This window comes from Marmota flaviventris, chromosome 9 (assembly GCF_047511675.1).
Source record: "Marmota flaviventris isolate mMarFla1 chromosome 9, mMarFla1.hap1, whole genome shotgun sequence".
In the NCBI taxonomy this organism is placed as follows: Eukaryota; Metazoa; Chordata; class Mammalia; order Rodentia; family Sciuridae; genus Marmota; species Marmota flaviventris.
The window spans coordinates 17,589,893-17,610,248 of record NC_092506.1 but is presented as its reverse complement, the minus strand read 5'-3'; the positions used below and the strand labels follow the sequence as shown (position 1 = coordinate 17,610,248).

General features: G+C 37.9%; 1 protein-coding gene across 1 annotated transcript; it reads right to left on the bottom strand.

The window, feature by feature from the left end:
- Positions 1-15,285: 15,285 nt before the first annotated feature.
- Positions 15,286-16,218, bottom strand: LOC114093734 (olfactory receptor 4C16-like). Its single transcript, XM_027936628.2, has one exon. The coding sequence runs from the start codon at positions 16,216-16,218 to the stop codon at positions 15,286-15,288; it is 933 nt and encodes a 310-aa protein (XP_027792429.2).
- Positions 16,219-20,356: the final 4,138 nt, after the last annotated feature.

Sequence of the window (20,356 nt, the reverse complement as noted above, 5' to 3'; positions counted from 1 at the left end):
GGTCTCTGGTGGTCTTTGGGGGTCCCGAATTTGAGCATAACAGTTATTATTTTTAGCAGTTGCAAAAATCTCTAATATTACCAATAAACATTCAAAAACACATTAAGAATATTTTTAAGCCCACTATCTCAGACACTTCTCTCTTTCCAAAAATGAGAGAAAATATTTCTCCAGCTGACACTTCCTCTTTGGCTCTTTTTGTCAGTGTGGAGTATCACATCATTTTCTATTTTAAACTTGTTTTCATGAGAATTTAGAAGGCAGAGGAAACACATTTTTTTTGTGGATAGTTTACCATGTTTCACAAATATTCCAATTCCTAAAGCATACATTTATTAGTTTTTTTTCACAGTACAATTAAATAAAAAGAAGAAAATAATAAAGCACATAATATCATCTCCAGATTATCTATTTGCATAAAATTATAAAGGACCACATTGCTGTAGAAGAATGGGGAACTGAAGCTCCAAACCTCTCTTCTTGTTTCACAGTGAGAGAAATTTTAATTTAATTTCAAGTCTGACAGTAAAGTGAAAGTAAAGTAAGTCTTGAGCAAAGAACGCTCAAGAGGCCAGGTAGTCTCCCAGCAGAGAACAACACAGGAAACAGAGATGCTTCCAGATTTATTACTGTTTGGTGTTTGTCAGGAGAACTGAGCTCCACCTTCTGTGGTGTTCAGCACAGATATTTATCTCCTTCTCTATGTTGGGCCAGGGAGTTTTTGACCCCTGCTGGTCCTTTAGGAACTGTCATGGTGGACATTCTATTCAGGAGTGCTTCATCTATATGTCAATCAATCCTATGTTTGTTAGGGTCTATAAACAAGTCTGGATGGCACCTGGCATTTTGCAGAGGGAGTGGTTTGTGAAGTAACACCAGTGAGCCACTAAGTGTGGAGATTCCTTATTGGTTGACTGCTGTATCTAGTTTATGTTAATTAAGATAAGCTGTGTGTAATGTATATATACCCCTCCTGTCCTACAATAAAGGGCTCCCACTCCTGCTGTATCACTGTACATAAATTGTTTGTCACTCCCCCCCCATTATTTTGCCCAGCCAGCTGGGTTGTGGCACATGTTAATATGGCTTCTGGGGTCCGTGGCCAGGTAAACATCATCCTGATGCATCTGAACTATTAATTAATTAAAGTTCAGAGACATAAAGAAACCTATGGCCATAAATCCAGACTTCACAATGACCTTAGTAGATCCTGTCAGGAGTTAGCCTCATTGATCTTTCCTTCTTGATATGTTTCCTAATTGCCCCCCCCCTTTGTTTCTCATTGTTTATTTTACTTGCTATTTTTTTCTGTTACTCAATCATTCATTATCCTTCAAAGCCATTTAAAGAAATCCTGTGACCCTGCCATACTATTGGTTTGTGTTCCACTGCTCATTCCTACTACCTTACAACATGCATAAGTTTTGAAAATTCAAACATTTAAAAAATGTGCCAAATGAAAAAGAATCTAATCAACATTTTTGTTCTTTGTTAACTTCTTAGAATTTCTCAATTATAAATAATATAATGCTGATATATACATATATATCTATTTCATAGGATGCTTAAATTGCAGAAAAAAATGACATAAATGCTGCTATATAACTTTCTCTTTTACAGAGTTAATACCTTGATTGTTCTCCCATAACAGCATTTACATATGAAGTTTCATGGTGTGAGCCCTCAGGAGTTGAGTGTTCTCAGCATAGAAATTAAAATGGAGACCACACCAGAAATTCATCTTTCAGGGAAGGTTAAAGCAGCTGGCAGTGTGAGAAGATGAGAGGAATGTGGTGATAGCCAATGGTGCAATTGAGCATGTGGCCAAAAGTTTGGGTGATAGTGAAGCCAGATTTAAAGTTAGGTAGTCAGTGTAGTTAGGTAAATAGGGTCTAATATCGAGTAAGATCCAAAATGGAGGCCATGTTGAGAATGAATTCCGGGAAAAGCTGAACAACTTTTGGAATGTTAATGAAGTCCAGAAACGCAGGATAACTCATTGAATGTTAATGTCCCCAAGGCCCAGAGCCCATCCCAAAGAAGTGTTAATGAAATAGCTCCCAGCAAACTTAAGATGCTGACTCAAAAGTCCTTCCTGCCCAGATTACTCCTTTGGCCCACCTGTGCCCCAAGCTTAATAGAACAAAGGACAGGAATGTGACAGGAATGCAAGAAGGCCTTAACTATAAAACAAACTGGGAGACAACTGCACTTCCCCGGATTCCATCTCTTGGGTCCCCTTCTTCCTCTGGGAGAAGTCTTTTCTGCTGTCTTTTAATAAACTTCTACTTTGCACTCTGACCTTGCCTCGGCGTGCTTCTCTGGTGTTATACTTCAACATTGGGGAAGCAAGGACTAGTCACCGGTCAACAGTGGTAACAATAGTAACTCAGAATACCCTTAGACTGTGACCAGTTTTCCCAAATGAGATGTAAAGAAGAACTCAAAACTTGGATACGTTCCTCACCATCATGGCAAATCTCAGAACCATAGATGACACAAAAGATTTCCTTCTTCTACCACCCATTCCAGATTTTTCCTTCATCCTTGCCAGCATTTCAATTGGTTTGGGTTATTTGCCTTGTGGGGTGTGAAAGGTTATAGAAAATAACATTTCTATAGAAGACAGTGGGTGGGGACAGATAAACAGTGCAGCTCAGGAGGAGGGAGGAGAAATTAGCCAAGCATTAACCTATCCCAATAACAATGGGCCTCAAACAATGGGCCCTGAAGGAAGGGGGCCATTGCTGAATGCTGAGCTCTGGACTTTGATTTTCTCTGTTACAAATTAGTCCTAAATGGAGACATAGTAAATATCAAAACTCTGGGAAACAATGAATCCCAGAGAAAAAAAAAAGCAATTGGGAGAGATTTGAGTATTCATCCCTCTCCAGGTAACAATGAATTTCAACCTTTTCAGTACTGCCTTCCTGAGTTCAAGTTGTAACTCTCATGATCAGCCCCTGACTGAATGGCACGTCCACAGTTTCCAATGATTAAATCACCCTCACTGTACTCTATAAAACTAAAATCCTCTCTGTAACCTCTGGCCATTTTAAAGTCCAGAGAAACATGGATAAACCTATGGCCTATGGCTTCTCAAAAAGCCTATAATCCTTTAAGCCACAGGTCTGGTAAACAAAAAGGATCAAAAGAATGTTCACTTTCAGTGCAGTAGAGCTTACTCAAGTTGACTCAACCTTCCATTCAATTATTGGGCTCTAGGTCTGAAAATTTATTTAATTCTTAAACCATTGTGGGAGTGTAAGTGTCCGGCGAATGTCGGAGGAAGAGACCACCAAGAGACCGCGGCTCATGCAACAGGAAAAGGGGTTTATTGAGGATCCAATCCAGCAAGCTGGGGCTCCGTGCTCACTCAAGAAAGGAGAGCAGCCCAGAGCCCAGAGCAGGGGCTGAGCACTGCTTAAGTACACTTTTGGGGGAGGGCGGGGACTTTACATACATCACAGTCTCCTTCAACAAATCATCATACACCGCGGGAAAATCAAACAACAACTCCTAAACATGATTAGTTCATTCATTGGCGGGAACAGGTTGGGCGGGAGTGATAGGTCAGTTCTAAGGTGGGAGGTACATTTAAACTGATTGGTTTAGGCCCTGTGATGTCTACGTGCAAGGTCACACAGAGGGTCCTAGGTTATCAAACAACCAGGCGATCAGGGGAAATATTTACTGGGTGGTTTCCAAGCATTGTCTTAACAGCTACAGGAATTTCAGGTTTTGCGTGTAGCCTAGGAACTTAACAATACTTGGTCCTTTACATTTTAACTCAGGCCTTGCAGCTTAGAAACTTTACAATGCCTTGTCTTTTACACTTTAACTTCAATTTCTTTTACCCTTACAGCAAGAACCAATATTTGCTAATCCTTCTTGCCTTACCCCCCAAATACTATGATCTATTTGTTATTATCTTAGAGCTCTTTTGGAAAAGGCACTTGATTGCATTTCAGTCTTTCTGTCATTACTATGATCATACCCACCTCAACTCTTGAGAAACTGATGTGACTCTATTTTTGAGAAAACAGCCTCTAGCTCCGAGCAAAGCCTGTCCAAAGAAGAGGGCGTGGACCTTGTCCTTGGAAAAACCCACAGAGCACTCCTAGGCACATACCCATTCTGCTGAGTTGTTTGTTTGCAAATAACAGGAGAGATCTCTGGTGCCAGGTGCCCCTAACTCAGTCAGGCTAGGTGAGGACCCATAGCAACCCCCTAGCAACCACCAATCAGCATGAGACAGAAAAATACCTGGGATGCCAGATGACCCTCCCAGTGGTTGATAACATGTTGGAAAACCATGTAGTTCAGCACGTAATCCTCTCGTGGCTTAAACCAATCAGTTCAAATGAGTCCCTCTCTTCTACTAACCAATCACCTTACCCAACTTGTTCCCACCAGTGAATGTGCTAATCATGTTTAAGAGTTGTTTTATGATTTTCCTTTGGTGTGTGATAATTTGCTAAGAGATGCTATGATGTATGTAAAGTCCCTGCCTTCCACAAAGAGTGTATAAGACTGCTGCAAACCCTGGGCTCAGGGCCTCTCAGCATCACCAGTTGCTGTGTGCACAGAGGACTGAGCTAGCTCACAATAAATACCTCTTTGCTGCTTACATCGATCTTGGTCTCTGGTGGTCTTTTGGGGGTCCTGAACTCGAGCATATCACTGTAACAGGTTCAACCCTTCTATACCTGCTCTCCTAAAATGCCATGATTACCATTGATACCACAGAGCAAAGTTACAGGTGAGTATCATCATTTTTCATTCCCACCAAGCTTCTCAAAATCCTATAATTCTTTAATCAGTACATTTCATTCTATAAAGGAGGGTACAGAAGAATCTTCAAGAAAAGAGTCAACTTGTGGGGTTTCTGGTCTTAGATACATTCTCACAACTGTGCACCTTAGAATCTCTTTCTCAGCACTATGTCAGGGAAGCCCAGCATCTTCACTTCATTGAGTGGGGTTACTTGGGTAAGCGAAATAATAGTCCCAATGGTGGGTGTGTGTTCCTGATCTAAATCCTGGTAGCTGTGAATTAACCTGAAAATGAGATTTGCCCACAGTATTAGGTAGGTCCAACCTAATTGTGAGGTTCTTGTGTAAGGGTCCCGCGAAATGTCGGAGAAAGAGACCACCAAGTGACCACTCATGCAATTGGCAGAAGGGGGATTTATTGAACCAGCATGCTGGGGCTCCATGCCCACTCAAGAAGGGAAAGCAGCCCAGAGCCCCGAGCAGGGGCTGAGCACTGCTTAAGTACACTTTTGGGGGAGGGTGGAGGGCTTTGTATACATCAGAACAAATCATCATTAGGCACGGGAAAATTGAACAACAACTCCTAAACATGATTAGTTCATTCATTGGCGGGAACAGGTCAGGCTGGAGTGATAGGTCATTCCTAAGGAGGGGGTTACATTTAAACTGATTGGTCCAGGCCCTGCAATGCCTACGTGCGACCACACAGAGCCCTTATTAAACAACCAAATAGTCAGGGGAAATATTTACTGGGCAGTTCCAAGCATTGTCTTAACAGCTACAGAAATTTCAGGTTTTGCAGGTAGCATAGAAACCTAACAATACCTAATCCTTTACATTTTAACTGAGACCTTGCAGCTTAGAAACTTTACAACACCCGGTCTTTTACCCTTTAACTTTTACACTTTAACTTCAATTTCTTTTACCCTTACATTCCCCACTCCTTTTTCTGACTACTTTTAATCTTAAAAGTAATGCATCACAATTATTGAAGGGTTTCACATTTCATGAGTTGTTTTGTGTTCCCTGGGATCATTTTCAGCATGGCCTCCATTATAGATTCCACTTGGTATTAGACCCCGATTTATCTAACTACACTGACTACCTAACTTAAAATCTGGCTTCATTTCCCCCTCTAATTTGGGAACTCCTTATTGCTGTAAGGAAGGGGGGTCGAAGAGAATATTTCTGGCTTCTTCAGGCTGAAAAGGGACGGTGTGAGGCAAGCAGTTTGGAGTCCCCCTTTAAAAATATCGGGTCTATTGAGTGGTCCATGATAAAAGTCCAATTGAGAAGTATTAGGCTGGAGGGCCATTTGAGTGATAGGTGGTCTATAAGAGAAACAAGAATTCATTAATTTACTGGAACCATATTGATGCAGCAATAAATGTCACAGCACAGGAATATGCCAATGAGTATAATGGCCAAGACAGAGACTAACAATGTTTTCCACCAGGAAGTACCAAGAACCAGAAGCTAAGATATTGTTTCCACTACAAAGTTACTGAGGACTTGGCTTCTATCTAAGCATGTAAATCTTTAAGGATACTTGTCACCTTGCCAGAAATGTCAGGGATGTAAACACAACAACTAACATTTAGGTTTACAGATGTCCTTTTTACTAGTATGACCTATGTCTAATAGAGAAACCTTTAATTTTGCTACTTAGGGCTGGATAACCATACTAGCAAACACCAAGCCTACCTGTGTAGGTTAGGAATATCTGTGGGCCTTAAACTAAAAACTACTCTGGCAGTTCCTTTTAATAGTTATCAGGCATTCCTGTCTGAGAATCTCTTTTGTAGCCTCTAGTTTACTTATTTTTGGAAGTTACATTTAACTATTATTATCATTTAAAATGTCCAGGAACAGCTGTGCTTTGGCTTTAACTATCTTTGCTAAGTGTTTAAGATGAAGCAAGTCAAACTGACTTTTGTTCTTATCTATTGTCAATAGTCAGCTGAGTTTCCCTGGGAGTCCTCGGGGAACTTCATAGCAGCTTCTCAGTTCTGTTAGTGCCATTTACCTTAGGATGGGTCCAGGCCTTGCTTGACCATGTGGCTTCCCTCGGAAGCATCAGGGATGTCTCCCCTTTTTAATGACCCTCCTCTTTACAGCAAATGCACCGATTGGCTTTCTGTCCTCCACTGATCTCATTAATCTCCCTGCTCAGGAGGTTATGTGGCCTAGAGTTGCAGAGCCCTTTGGAGAAGTCCCCTACTCCCTGATTCAGACTGACTCAGAGGGCAAGAGCCAAATTTTTAATTTTAAAACTTAATCTTAAACATCCAGCAAATAAGTTAACAGCCTTCTATTAAGAGCACTGGGCTTTGATGTCTATCTCTCTATCCTGTAGGTGATAACTCCTTATCTTAAGTTGACCCAGGTTGTGAGTTCTTAAAGCAGTACCTCTTTAAAACATTAACAGGCAATCCTTAAACCATCTATAAGCAAACTACAAAACAAAACTAACTAGGGTAAAAACATATTTAGCTTACATAATGGCTACCTTGAATTCTGGCAGGGTTATACATCATAATTCCCTATTTGAGATCCTAGTAATCTTGGCAAAAACCTACTTTTGGACGCAACTTTAACTGTACTGAAATCTGGCTTACTTCTTTCATAGCCACTTTCACATGTAGTGAGATGGGACAGAGCCTTATCTCAAGTAAGGCAGGGCTCTTTATAAATCTCAAGTACTATAGTTCTGAAGCTGATCATTTTACAAAGTTTACATAAATTGTTGTTCAAGTTTACATGAACATTAGCTAACACAACATAATATCACATTTAAAACATGAATTAAAGGCTGAAAGCTTTTAACCTCTTGTAGAAAAGTAGTAATGTACTTTTGTGTTTTGCAATAAAACCTTCACACAGATTAGGCTCTCATTAACTTAAAAATACATAAATTGTATCTCAGAGTAGAAAGTAACATGGAACCGTACATATCTTATTGATAACAAGTCCAGTTGTAGAACACAAATGATATGAATAAATCTCCAACATGTTTTTTTTTTTTCTTTTAAGCCTAAAATTACCATACAACTTTAGAACACCAGCTCGATATAATGTTCTTTTGAAGCTTCTACCTTACAGACTTGTATACCTGGAAGATATGAACACATTAACAGCACCATAATTAACCTTGTAAAAAGCTGTGTGCTTGTATAGAACTAAGGGGGAGATGGTAGGGCTTAGATAAGTGGCAGGCAACCCGTTTATTAGTAAGTTCTTCCAGATAGGCGCCAAGTTGGCGTTACCAGCACCTGAAGAAAATCAGAGCGAATAAAAACAGAATGAAGATAAAGATTAAAGCAAATGTCAATTTTTGGCAGAAGTTCCATGCTGGGGGACTGACAGAAAAGAGACCAAGGGCCATGAGGAAGCTCAGAAGGACATAAAGACTCATGAATCCAGGATGGCAGATTATGAGATTCTCCGAACTTGTTGTCTCCCACTGTCTGATGTCCGTTGCATTCCATCATGCTTGGTAGTGAGCTTCAGCACTGAGTGAACTGTTCTCTTGAAGATGCTAGGGGTTCATCGGTCGTCAGAGGCTGGTAGTGCCTAAGCAGAAGCTGGTTGAAAGTCTAATTAGAAACTTTCTGCAATTGGTTTTGGAAGAACATTATGCAGAGTAAGAGAGCACAAGAAAAGTACTGAAAAATAACAGTTGTTGTTTAACCATAGTTGTATAATATTTAATTTCTTTAAGATTACTTGCTCAAAAACTTACACATATAACCAACTTACGCAGACCTTTTTATCACTTATTTAAACCCTCTTAATTACTTAATCACATAGACTCTCTTATCCAGAAACACATTTTCCCTCTATTAAATCCATACCTAAAACTTTCTAGTTTTTCTTTTCCATCTGTTAACCTCCTTTTGTTCACACTTTAAAACAATATCTGTAAATTTCTGAATTTAAGCAGATTATTTTATAGACACCATCATTTTATCTGTTTACCCAATTTAAATTGAACCATTTGAGTCACGTGAATCAAAGATATTTGGATCCATTTTTAATTTTTTTTTTTTTATGAGCGCTCCTCATCTGTCAATTGTCATATCACTGCAGGATATATGGACATACACACATAGAGACATACCGACATACAACACATAACACAAGTGTAACACCCTAGTAGTTTTTTCAGGTGAAATCTCCATTGCAATGTTTCAAAATTCCACAGTTGATCAGAAAAAACATTAACCTAGGTCTGTAGGACCAAAATCATGAGCTCAAAAAAATACAGAATCTAAGAAAAAGCAAGAGTCCTAAAAAAAAAAAAAAAAAAAAAAAAAAGATGACTGGCCAGTAATTAATAAACACCATATAATTTACTTTTTGGTTGGGGTCTAGTTTGAGTTCAGGTAAAAAGACACTTTTAACTCTTTTTTTCCCCTTGGGCCTGAAATCTGTCTCCTGCTGAGTGCCCCAAGCTTCTTCTATTTGCATATCAGCTTAAGTCCTGGCTGAGGTCTGGAAGGAACTGGGAAAACTGGAATTCTGAGCAGAAACCTCATGCCTAAGGCATTTTAGCTATAAGTCATAATTTTCAGGTTTAAGATGCAATTCTCAAAATTTTATATCTTTATATCTCTTTACATTACAAACACTTGCCCACACAAAACTGAAAAATAGGATCTTTTTCTGATAATATAAAGGCCACCATCAGAGGAAATTTCCTCAGGATCATTAAGCTGCTTCCTTTGTTCTGAAGTTCCTAAAGTAGTATTAAGTTTTATCATGTATATCCAAAATTAAGCCTTAAAAATTTCCAAGACTGTTGCTAATTAATGTCATTTCAATAAGCCAGACCAACGTTTTAATTTAGCACCCCCCTTTTTTCCCCCTGAATCTTACACACTGAGGGGAACAGATATCATATCATAATTTGTTATCTTTGCCCAAGTTAATACACTGGAATACCTAGTGAAATTTTCTCAGGCTACCCAGTTCAAAATTGAAACTTTCTAATTTTTTTACCCTAAGTATTTAAGTTTTCTAGCATGAACTATCTGAACTCAAACTAAACAATTGCTTAAACCCAACTTTTAACTGCAAGATAGTGCAATGCTTTAGAAACCCATTCAGATACCAGATTGTTACAATAAAAAAATTTATCTTTTAGATACACATTTAGCCAAGATCATCCCCAAGAAACAATCTATAACATCAACACATTACTGCATTTATTGTCTCATTAGTTAAGCAAACAGAGGTGGGGTAATCCCTAAAGTGCAGGTAAGGAAGGAGGAGACTCCCCAAAGCAAAATGGCTTTGGCAGCTGCTGGGAGCCCCTTAGTTCCACCTTTTATTTATAGGATTAGTTCCTCTGGCTTAGTCTGACCCCAGGCACTAGGCATTACTCACATCTCCTAACTTTTCAGTAGTCAGCTTCCCAAAAAGTTCATCTTCTGCTTGCAGTTGTTTCGAGTTTGAGAAAAGTTTAAGTGAGATATCAAAGTTTTTAGACCCCAGGCATTTCCCTCTGCAGTGGGCATGCTCAAGCCAACTACGGGAAGAAAAGAAAACACTGCTTCCCTAATCTCGCTCAACAAAGGGGGGTAAAGTTTATCAAAGTTCTTTAAAACACAGCTAAGAGAGGTGTAAAAGGTGAGAACAGAAAAGCTGGCGGTTCTATTGACTTTTGGTCCCTCACAGGAGAAGCATTAGGTTAAAATTTAGCTAAAGTTACTTCCACACATCTAAGGCCATTTGGAATTTGGGACTCTGCATCGGTCCAAAGTAAAACAATGCCATCACACTTAACAGAGACACAGACAAAATGACACACAAAGATCATCATGCAGCTCCCGTTCCTTCACAACCCCAAGATCTACAATCTTGTGACTCAAGGAGAATGGAGGGAAAAGGGGGAGGAGCAGAAGGATTGAGTGATAGGATCTTGGGGGAAGGGGTCGGAGTGGAGGCAGGGACCAAGAAAGGCTTCAGGGACAGAGGCGTGGAGTGGCTTTGTCCCATACTGGGAGTTACTCAGGCAGAGACAGGGACAATACAAACGTGACACAGAGACAAGGACAAACAGTAAAAGGTTAACACAAGTTTAGAGGCAAAGATTAAAGACAGACTGTGAATCCAATCTGAGAGAAAGAATTGCCGGCGAAACCAAACGGGTTGGCAGCAGAGTACAAACGAGGGCACTCTTGTCCCTCTACCACCTGGGGGCACTTTCGCCCCCCCCCCCCCCCGAATCCTCTAAGGTGTCCCTTAAGAGGAGTGGCCTGTGGATTAGGACATGTCTGTCACCACTGCCAGGGAGAATTTACACTCTCCGCTGACGGCCACGCTGCCAACCCAACCAAACCAATCCAAGCCAAAAACCAAACCTGAACCAAAAAGCTCTGAGAACTTACGCTCTCCACCGAGCCAAAAACCAAAAAGCTCTGAGAACTTACACTCTGCATCGAGCCAAAAACCAAAAAGCTCTAAGTGATCGCAAAGGAAAAACAAGAAGGAGAACAAGGAGCAGAAGAGAAGGAGGAAGAAGAAGAGGAAGAGGCGCCTTACTTACCCCCTAAAGGAGTCCGTTGGAGGTCTCCTTGTCCAGCAATGCGCTTTTCCCGGCCAACGCACCAAATGTAAGGGTCCCGCGAAATGTCGGAGAAAGAGACCACCAAGTGACCACTCATGCAATTGGCAGAAGGGGGATTTATTGAACCAGCATGCTGGGGCTCCATGCCCACTCAAGAAGGGAAAGCAGCCCAGAGCCCCGAGCAGGGGCTGAGCACTGCTTAAGTACACTTTTGGGGGAGGGTGGAGGGCTTTGTATACATCAGAACAAATCATCATCAGGCACGGGAAAATTGAACAACAACTCCTAAACATGATTAGTTCATTCATTGGCGGGAACAGGTCAGGCTGGAGTGATAGGTCATTCCTAAGGAGGGGGTTACATTTAAACTGATTGGTCCAGGCCCTGCAATGCCTACGTGCGACCACACAGAGCCCTTATTAAACAACCAAATAGTCAGGGGAAATATTTACTGGGCAGTTCCAAGCATTGTCTTAACAGCTACAGAAATTTCAGGTTTTGCAGGTAGCATAGAAACCTAACAATACCTAATCCTTTACATTTTAACTGAGACCTTGCAGCTTAGAAACTTTACAACACCCGGTCTTTTACCCTTTAACTTTTACACTTTAACTTCAATTTCTTTTACCCTTACACTTGAAAGTGAAACAAGGATGTCCTGAGTTAAGTTCAGCGTGATCTCATAGACCTTCAAATTTTCCTAACCTCCTATATATATAAACTTTATCTGTTTGTTTTTGTATGATTATGAGTTATCATCTGTATGATTTTTAGAGGTTAGCTGAAATATGAATTGATTTTGGGTTAATTGTTCACAAAGAAAGGAATGCATTGTTGCTGTGTTTATTACTGCCCTAGCATGATCTCACACTGGTGTATGCCTTGTCCATTTGCCAGCATATATATAACCCTTGCTTCTCTGTCATTGCTACTTATTTTTAAAAAGACATGTTTCTTTCTCTTTCTCTCTCCCTCCCCCTCCCTAATCCCTGGGTAAAGAGGTTACCTTCCTGTTCTATTATAGGCGGAGTTATCTGTCCTTGAGCACACACCCATCATAGAAATGAAGTAATTCAGACTTGGGAATGTCACCAGAAGATCTCAGAAATGACTATCTCCCTGATTAACAAGTGAGTTACAACTCCAACAGAGAACATGTAAAATATAGCCTTCAAATCACCTTCCCCCCACCATAGGCAGAATGCCAGCCTGTGGAATAGTAGAAGATTAGTTCCCTGTGTTTCTCCTTTTCTAGCAAAGCAATAAACCTTCTTTTTCCTTTTTCTCAAAACTGTGTCTTCGTTATTGGATTGGCATTGGGATAAAAGACCAAGCTTCCTGCAACACTTTTTCTTGATCAACACAACAACCAATCTCAAGTCATGAGAGAATAACTCAATGTCAAAAATTCTTCAGTCTTTAGACTTACATTCATTCAATCTCTGTTAACACCTTCAAGATCCACTCCCAAGGTGAATCTCTCTTCTGGTACATGCCAGGACATATTGGCTAACTCCTACACTGTTCTCATATATATCACTTCCTCCTAGAACAAGGTTGTACTTTCCTGTTTCAACTTTCCTGAGACTTTTCCTGGTAGACTGTTTGGAAGCAATAAGTGGCATAGAAAGATGCTTGGAAGTAGACCAAATACTGCATTACAAGTTCTTCCAATAAGGCAATAGCACTGTCTAGGCAATGGAAGACATTTTTTTTTTTTTTCTTGAGGGAAAAAGGCCTGCTCTTCTTGCATCCAGAGGATGGAAGATAATTTCTCAGGTCATGGTTCTTACTCTTCTCCATTTTTATTCTTCCACTTTAGCTCTCAGATTCCCATTATTTCTCTATCAGAACACATTTTGATATTTCAATCAAAATATATGTTGAGGTTGCACATCCAGTCTTCCTGGCATCTTTATTACAAAATACTGTACTTGTTGGAGTGCAGTATATGCTTGCAGATGATTTGACAGTAGACATGGGATCTCCATGTGAAATGTGATTCCAGAAGACATGAGATGAAGTGTATCTAGAAAATCACTTAAATTCAACATACATTCTTTGCATAGCTTCCTTGTTTTAAATAAAATAAGTTATCAAGTATAACTCTTAATTGGAATCTACTATGGTGCAAATCCTGCAACGGCAAAACCAAACTGTAGCTGCTGCTGGGCAATGATAAGCTGCTAGAGATCGATTTCATATTGAAATTCACAGAATCTGAAAAGCAGTGATCTATACATGTCACTATAGTTCACTAAAGAATATATAGCTTTCTAATCCCAAACACAGAAATGATCATTTTCTCAAGATAAAGAAGGAAGTACTGGGCACTGAGGTGGAACAAATTTTATTGTAAGCATCTATGATTATGTCAAAATGAACTCACTATTATATATAATGGGTAATACACTACCAGAAACATTTTAAAAATTAAGCCACAGTAACATAAAATTAATCCACAGTAACATAAAAAAGAAAAAAAAATCTAAAATTTCTGGAATTAAAAAATTAATAAAATTTTGTAATTTATAAATAGAAATAGAAATAGAAATAGAAATGGAAATCCCCAGTAAACAAATGTTTAATGTTCTATATGGAAATAGACAAATAGAATAAATTCAAACATTATTAGAATTCATAATTTTAGAGGATGAGGTGTTAATAAATAATAACAAAAGGTGATATCTCTGCTGGAGTAATATAGTTTTTATCTAAATATTTCTTCTTGCATGGTAAAGCTACTCTTTTGTGTTGTACTGATAACTCACTTAAATGTTCAATAAATGTAATGTAACAACTTCTGTCTCAAAACCTAAAATTGTTCTCCAGGGTTATCACATTTTTTGTCTAACCTTATAATATTTTCTTTCTTTCTTCGTCTTCTTTTTTTTTTTTGTAACAGGAATTAAACCCAAGAGCACTCAAGCAATGAGCTACATTCCCTTCCTTTTTAAAATATTTTATTTAGAGACAGAGTCTTGCCAAATTGCTTAGAGCCTCTCTAAGTTGCTGAGGCTTCTTTGAATTCACAATCCTCGAGCCTCAGCCTCCTGAGCTGCTAGGATTATAGTTGTGGGTCACTAGGCTCAGCAACTAAACTTGAATGTACTCTTCATTTCTAGCCAACATACATATTTTTACTTTAATTAGAATTTAACCTGCTACAATAATAACTGCCAAATATTATAAACATACTATTATAATCATCATGATTCAAGAAAGTTTATGCTCCCCAAATTGGAAAAAAAAATTAGGGACAAAAAGTATATTTTACAAAAAGAATCATTGCATGACTACAACCCCAGTAAGGAGAACAGAGCATTCCTAAGATCAAAGACTCTTTCAGAAGTATGAATTTTCTCTCCATATACCATCACGGTCTTAAAAGGATCTAGGTAAACACATGTTAGGTTTTCATTGTGTGTCCTAAAATGGGAAGGGAGTTTACCTAAAGTATATGTACTGTCCCTTAGAATAGGAAAACTCAACAGTCACTTGAATTTGGTACTTTTCACTGAGTCAGGAAGGAAAACTAAGTTGATGATGATTCCTGATGAGACCAAAGCATCTTACAAAGGAAACTGTTTGGAAGAGGGAAAACACTCCAAGCTCTGGATCTAAGCTTTGGTTACAAAGAAGGGTAACTACTATCAGAGAATCCCACATAGAGACTAAAACCTACACAATAAAACCATGAGTGATGCTAGGTTGTTTAGCAAGGACTCTAATCAGCAACATCAGAGGCAATGGGTCATATATACCTGTCTGTACCTCAAGATGCCTCTCTACATAAGAAATTAATTAGTGTCTGTATAGTACACTGTCTATAGAAAGAAATAATCCACAGGAGCTAAGGTTTTAATATATTAAGCAAACAATAAAAAGATAATATTCTCCGTTTACTTCTTCCAGGTCAACACAAAATAACAATGACATTCATCTCATGTCATCAGAGACCAATTTCTTGCTCCACAACTTCCTCATGGCATTTTTCACTTCTGCATTCCTCAGTGTGTAAATCAGAGGGTTGAGCAAAGGTGTTCCAATGGTGTAAAACACAGCTATCATCTTATCTATGGGGAAGGTGGTTGCAGGCCTTGTGTATATAAATATGCAAGGTCCAAAGAACAAGATGACCACGATGATGTGGGAGATGCAGGTGGAGAGGGCCTTTCTCCTCCCTTCTGCACTGTGGTTTCTCAGCGAATGCAAGATGATGACATAGGAGAACATGAGCATGACAAAACTCACTGTACAAATGGCCCCACTGTTGGACACCAGGAGGAGGTTGGTCACATATATGTCTGTGCAGGCGAGCTTCAACAAGGGTTCCAAGTCACAGAAGTAGTGATCGATCTCATTGGGACCACAGTAAGGCAAACGCAATGCAAGAAAAATCTGAGCTAAAGAATGCACACAGGACCCCACCCAGGCCAAAGCCACCAACACACTACAGACCCGACGGCTCATGATGGTCATGTAGTGCAGGGGCTTACAGATGGCTACATAGCGGTCAACAGCCATGAGGATGAGGATGAAGATCTCCAGGCAGCTAAAGAAATGGAATGTAAACACTTGGATTATGCACTCACTGAAAGAAATAGTGGTCTTCTCTGAAAGGGCATCCACAAGTGTTCTAGGAGCTATGGAAGTAGAGAAGCAGGTGTCAGATAAGGATAAATAGAAAAGGAAGAAGTACATTGGACTGCCAAGTGCCCGACTGGTCTTGATGGTGGTGATAATCAGCAAGTTACCCAGCAATGTCCCCAAATAGAAAAGCAAAAATGTGACAAAAACTATTTTCTTCCTAAATGGATCTTGTGTCAATCCAAGTAGGATGAACTCAGTCACATTATTGTTTAACTTCATGATTCCATGAATTTGGAGAAGGGGTGAGTGTGAGATGGTTTTTCTGCAAAAATAAAGGAATTATTAATGATGTACTATGTGATGTTATGAAATATTTTAAGATATATATATATATATATATATATATATATATATATATATATATTTTTTTTTTTTCCTCATCAGGGAAAGTCTGTGCTTCTCCCTTCTTTCCTTCATTTCTTCCCTCCTTCCTTCCTTTTGCTTTTCCATTGAGCTACACCCCCATTTTTTTTAATTTTGAGACAGGGTCTCATTAAATTGTTGAGGGTCTAACTAAGTTGCTGAGGCTAGCTTCAAACTTGTGATCCTCCTGTCTCAGCTTCCAGAGTCTCCGGAATTACCGGCCTACACCACCATGTCCAGCTGTCTAGGGTTTCTTAATAACTCACTTAAACACATGTTCCTCAATTTTAATGACTAATTCACTATATTAAAAATCTCAAATATTCTTATCTATCTAATGCTTTTCTATAACCTTCTTCAAATACAAATGCTGTTTAGTTCTGACACAATTCTGATCCATTTTTTGCCAATTGGATTAATGTAAAATTAAGAGGTAGGGATCAATGTAATAATGCCTTCATTTTTTCCATTGTCAGTAAACATCAGGACCAATGTTATACAGATATACCACTCAATACTGACTTGGGGTTTCATAATATGAATATAAAGCACACATCATTGTCCCCCTATATAAAAATTTCATTTGTGTTATATATTTTGTATATCATTATGCACATTTATATAAACATATTATTTGTGAATAGATAATATTTTCTACTCTTTGCACAACCTCTCCCAGGTACTTCAACTGGAAAAGTGAAATAGGAAACACAATCTCTTAGTAAGTTTTTTTCTATCCTTGAAATGTCCTTAAAATGTGTGCTACTTGATGTATAATGATTATTATATATGAAAGTTCTTTGTAATATCCAAATTTCTTATACTATTTTATTAGAAACTGCTTTGAGGATTTGGAGTCTTGATTACATTTAAATGACTACTCCATTTTTCATATTGTCCTCATTTAAATTTTTAACATATGAAGTTTCAAACTGGGGTGGTTTGGAAGGACATCACCTGGCAGCTGGTATAGGACCAGATCATGATTATAATACCCCCAGTAGAGTTTTTAATATTGAATCTGAATACTCCATGTTCTTGGAATAGAGCAGAAATCCAGAAAAGGAAAAAATGTGTTGTTATTCCGGTCTCTTGGTAATTTTTTTTTTCCTTCTCAATAGACTTGAAATGTCCAAAATCAAAAGTTTTTACTTTTGACTCCAAGGTCTTTGGAAAGGATCTTAAACTATAAAGGATCTGAGTTGATTATTACTCTTGCACTGTGTTAATCATCATAAGAAGCTAATTTTTTCTTGTATTCTTTTGAAAGATGTTTCCATCATGAAATTATTGTACTTGAAAAGTGTTAGGCCTTGGGGACATGAAAATGTAAAAGACTTTTGAACCTCCAATAGTCCATGATTTTATCCACTCCTTTGAATATAGCTTTTGGTTTATTTATTATCAATCCTATTAGAATATAAATTGTAGAAAAAGTTTGTTTACCTTATACAATTAGTCATGGATTTTGAAGATTAATTAAGAATCATAAACATGTATTGTTTAATTAATTTAGTAAAAGTTGTAGATCCTCATCATATATTTAATCAACAATTTAATCAATAATCAATAGACATCTTTCTTTCTGGAACTCTATTTCTAGCTATTTCAACCATCTTGAATTTACAAGATTCAACTTTAGAAAACTTTTTTTTTCAATGATGGCCTTATGATAAAGGAAAAATATTTTTGCTCTCAAAAGTTTTTACTCATATCTTTTCTTTTTTTTCTTACACATAATTATGTATGTGCATCTCATTCATGGAATGAATATATTATAAATCTATGTGTTCTCAGGATATTATCTCCATTGTATCAAACTCAATATCTTGTCCAATGTTTTGTTTAAGTAGGTGTTCATTAGTGTTTCTAAATTGAACAGTCTTAATTTTTAAAATGTAATATGTATCTGATTATTTTAGTACTTCTCTGATTTCAAAACATCTTCACATCATTAATTTACTGTGGCTTTCTAACCACTATGCATGATAGAAAAAAAAAAAAATAAGGTTCTATTTTTTTTTTTTTTTTTAACGGCTTGAGAGCCAAATAACATGGTGAATCATCCTCACAACCTAGAGCAGAAGATGTGGTCTGTACAGTACCACATTTTATGAATGGCATTGGGACTCTGACACCCACAAAATGATCATTCATCTTCAGAATTTGTTGTCATTTTTTTATGAACCCATAGTCCTTAAGAGATGCAAGAAGAGAGGTGACATTTTTCATAAACTCTTGCTATTGAGGCACAGTTTCTCCCCACTCCCAGAAAATAGTGGTAACACCTTTCATCAGATTCTTGAAACAAACACAAAATGGATTACAAAGGTCTGAAGACAAAACAGCACCAGGGACATAACATATCTTCTAGTAACTACTGCACTTACCTCAATCCTTCAAATAAGATTATCCAAGTGTAGAGTGGCTACACTGTTCAAAACAGTCAATAGACAATGTGTTGATGTTGGAGATCATAAATGGTCAGGAGCTGAAACAAAGCCATCAAGAAAAGGCAGATTAGGGTGGGAAACCCATTTTATCCCTTCCAAAGCAAAAATTAGTGAGTGACATAATCTATCCTCCTCCAGCTCCTCCCTCTGTAACTCAGTCCCATTATTCCTGCTCTCTGGTCAAGTGATGCCCACCTGAGGATCAAGTTCCATCATAAATTCAGTGCCATCACCTACACTTTGTATATCTGGTGGCCATAACTGTCATGAAATTAACATTTAATGGTTCTTCTTTCCAAATCTTACCAGACAGAGAACAGGAGCATTATGGAGGGTGAGGGTAGATAAAGTGACATGTTAAACAAGTTGGGCAGGAGAAAATATTGAAGAATAGGGAAGAATTTTAGTCTAAGTATTTTCAGGATCACCTGTATTACATTTGTGGCATATTTTCTTTCACTTTCAGTATGTGTGTATGTGTGTGTGTGTGTGTGTGTGTGTGTATACATATGTAAGTCATATATATTTACATAAAGTATTATGCTATTATATATTGGGTTGTTATTATAATAAACTAAATTTATATTCTTATATTCATTACATGTAGTGTGTATTGTATTTAATCTCATTTTCGTATTTGCTCCAAACATTCTGAGTAGTTATTTAGCTTCTCAAAGTAAATCTTATATGTAAACCAATTACAAATTATGTCCTTATGTTGTCATTTAAGAAACATGCAAGGAGTAATATTTCTGTGGTGTGAGATACAGCACTGTTTTCAACTTTATTGGTTGTTATTTAAAAAGTGTGCATCTTCCAGAAAACTTGGCAAGGTCACTACTCTCTGTTAACCTTTTCTTTAATTGTTTATCAGGCACAATCATTTCCAAGATTCTGGTGCCCATAGTGCTAATTGAGGAGTTATCTTGCCCAGTTGCCTTACATGGAAAAGCATCTGGGCAATTTTGTAAGCTCTGCCATCTCAGGAAGCAGGAAGTTATGATAAATTTTAGCACATGGAATATATACTTCTCTTCCCATACAATAATGATATTTTTAATCTACCTGGTGCCTACAAAGTATTTGTTGAGTTCAAAGGATGATTTTTATCCTAATGCTTGTATTTCATTAGTTTACTTCCTTCATTAACAGTAGACCTGTAAAAATTTCGGTTATTCTTTTTTCTTTCCTGTCTTACTCATGTGTGAATGATATGATTACAAGACTATGAAAATGCATTAAAATTGTATTAAATTAACATGTAGTAATGACTTTCTCAGCTCAAAAAGTAGAAATAATGTAATACTTACCAGTTAGAGGATTTCTACATCTGTCCATCCCCATTTGAAAGCAACCTTTACACAGAATACTAAAAAATTAAAAAAAAAAAAAAACAAATTTCTTTCTGCATTCCAGAGGGAATCATTAACCCATAATAATGTAATATATTACCATTTTAAAAAACATTATTCCTTAAAGTTTCTCTTATTTTGCTAATTAAAAGCATCTTAGATGCTATCATAAATTAACTTTTGTTTTGT

Coding starts and splice junctions, on each gene's coding strand:
- LOC114093734 (XM_027936628.2), bottom strand. CDS start 16,218: ATGAAGTTAAACAATAATGTGACTGAGTTCATCCTACTTGGATTGACA.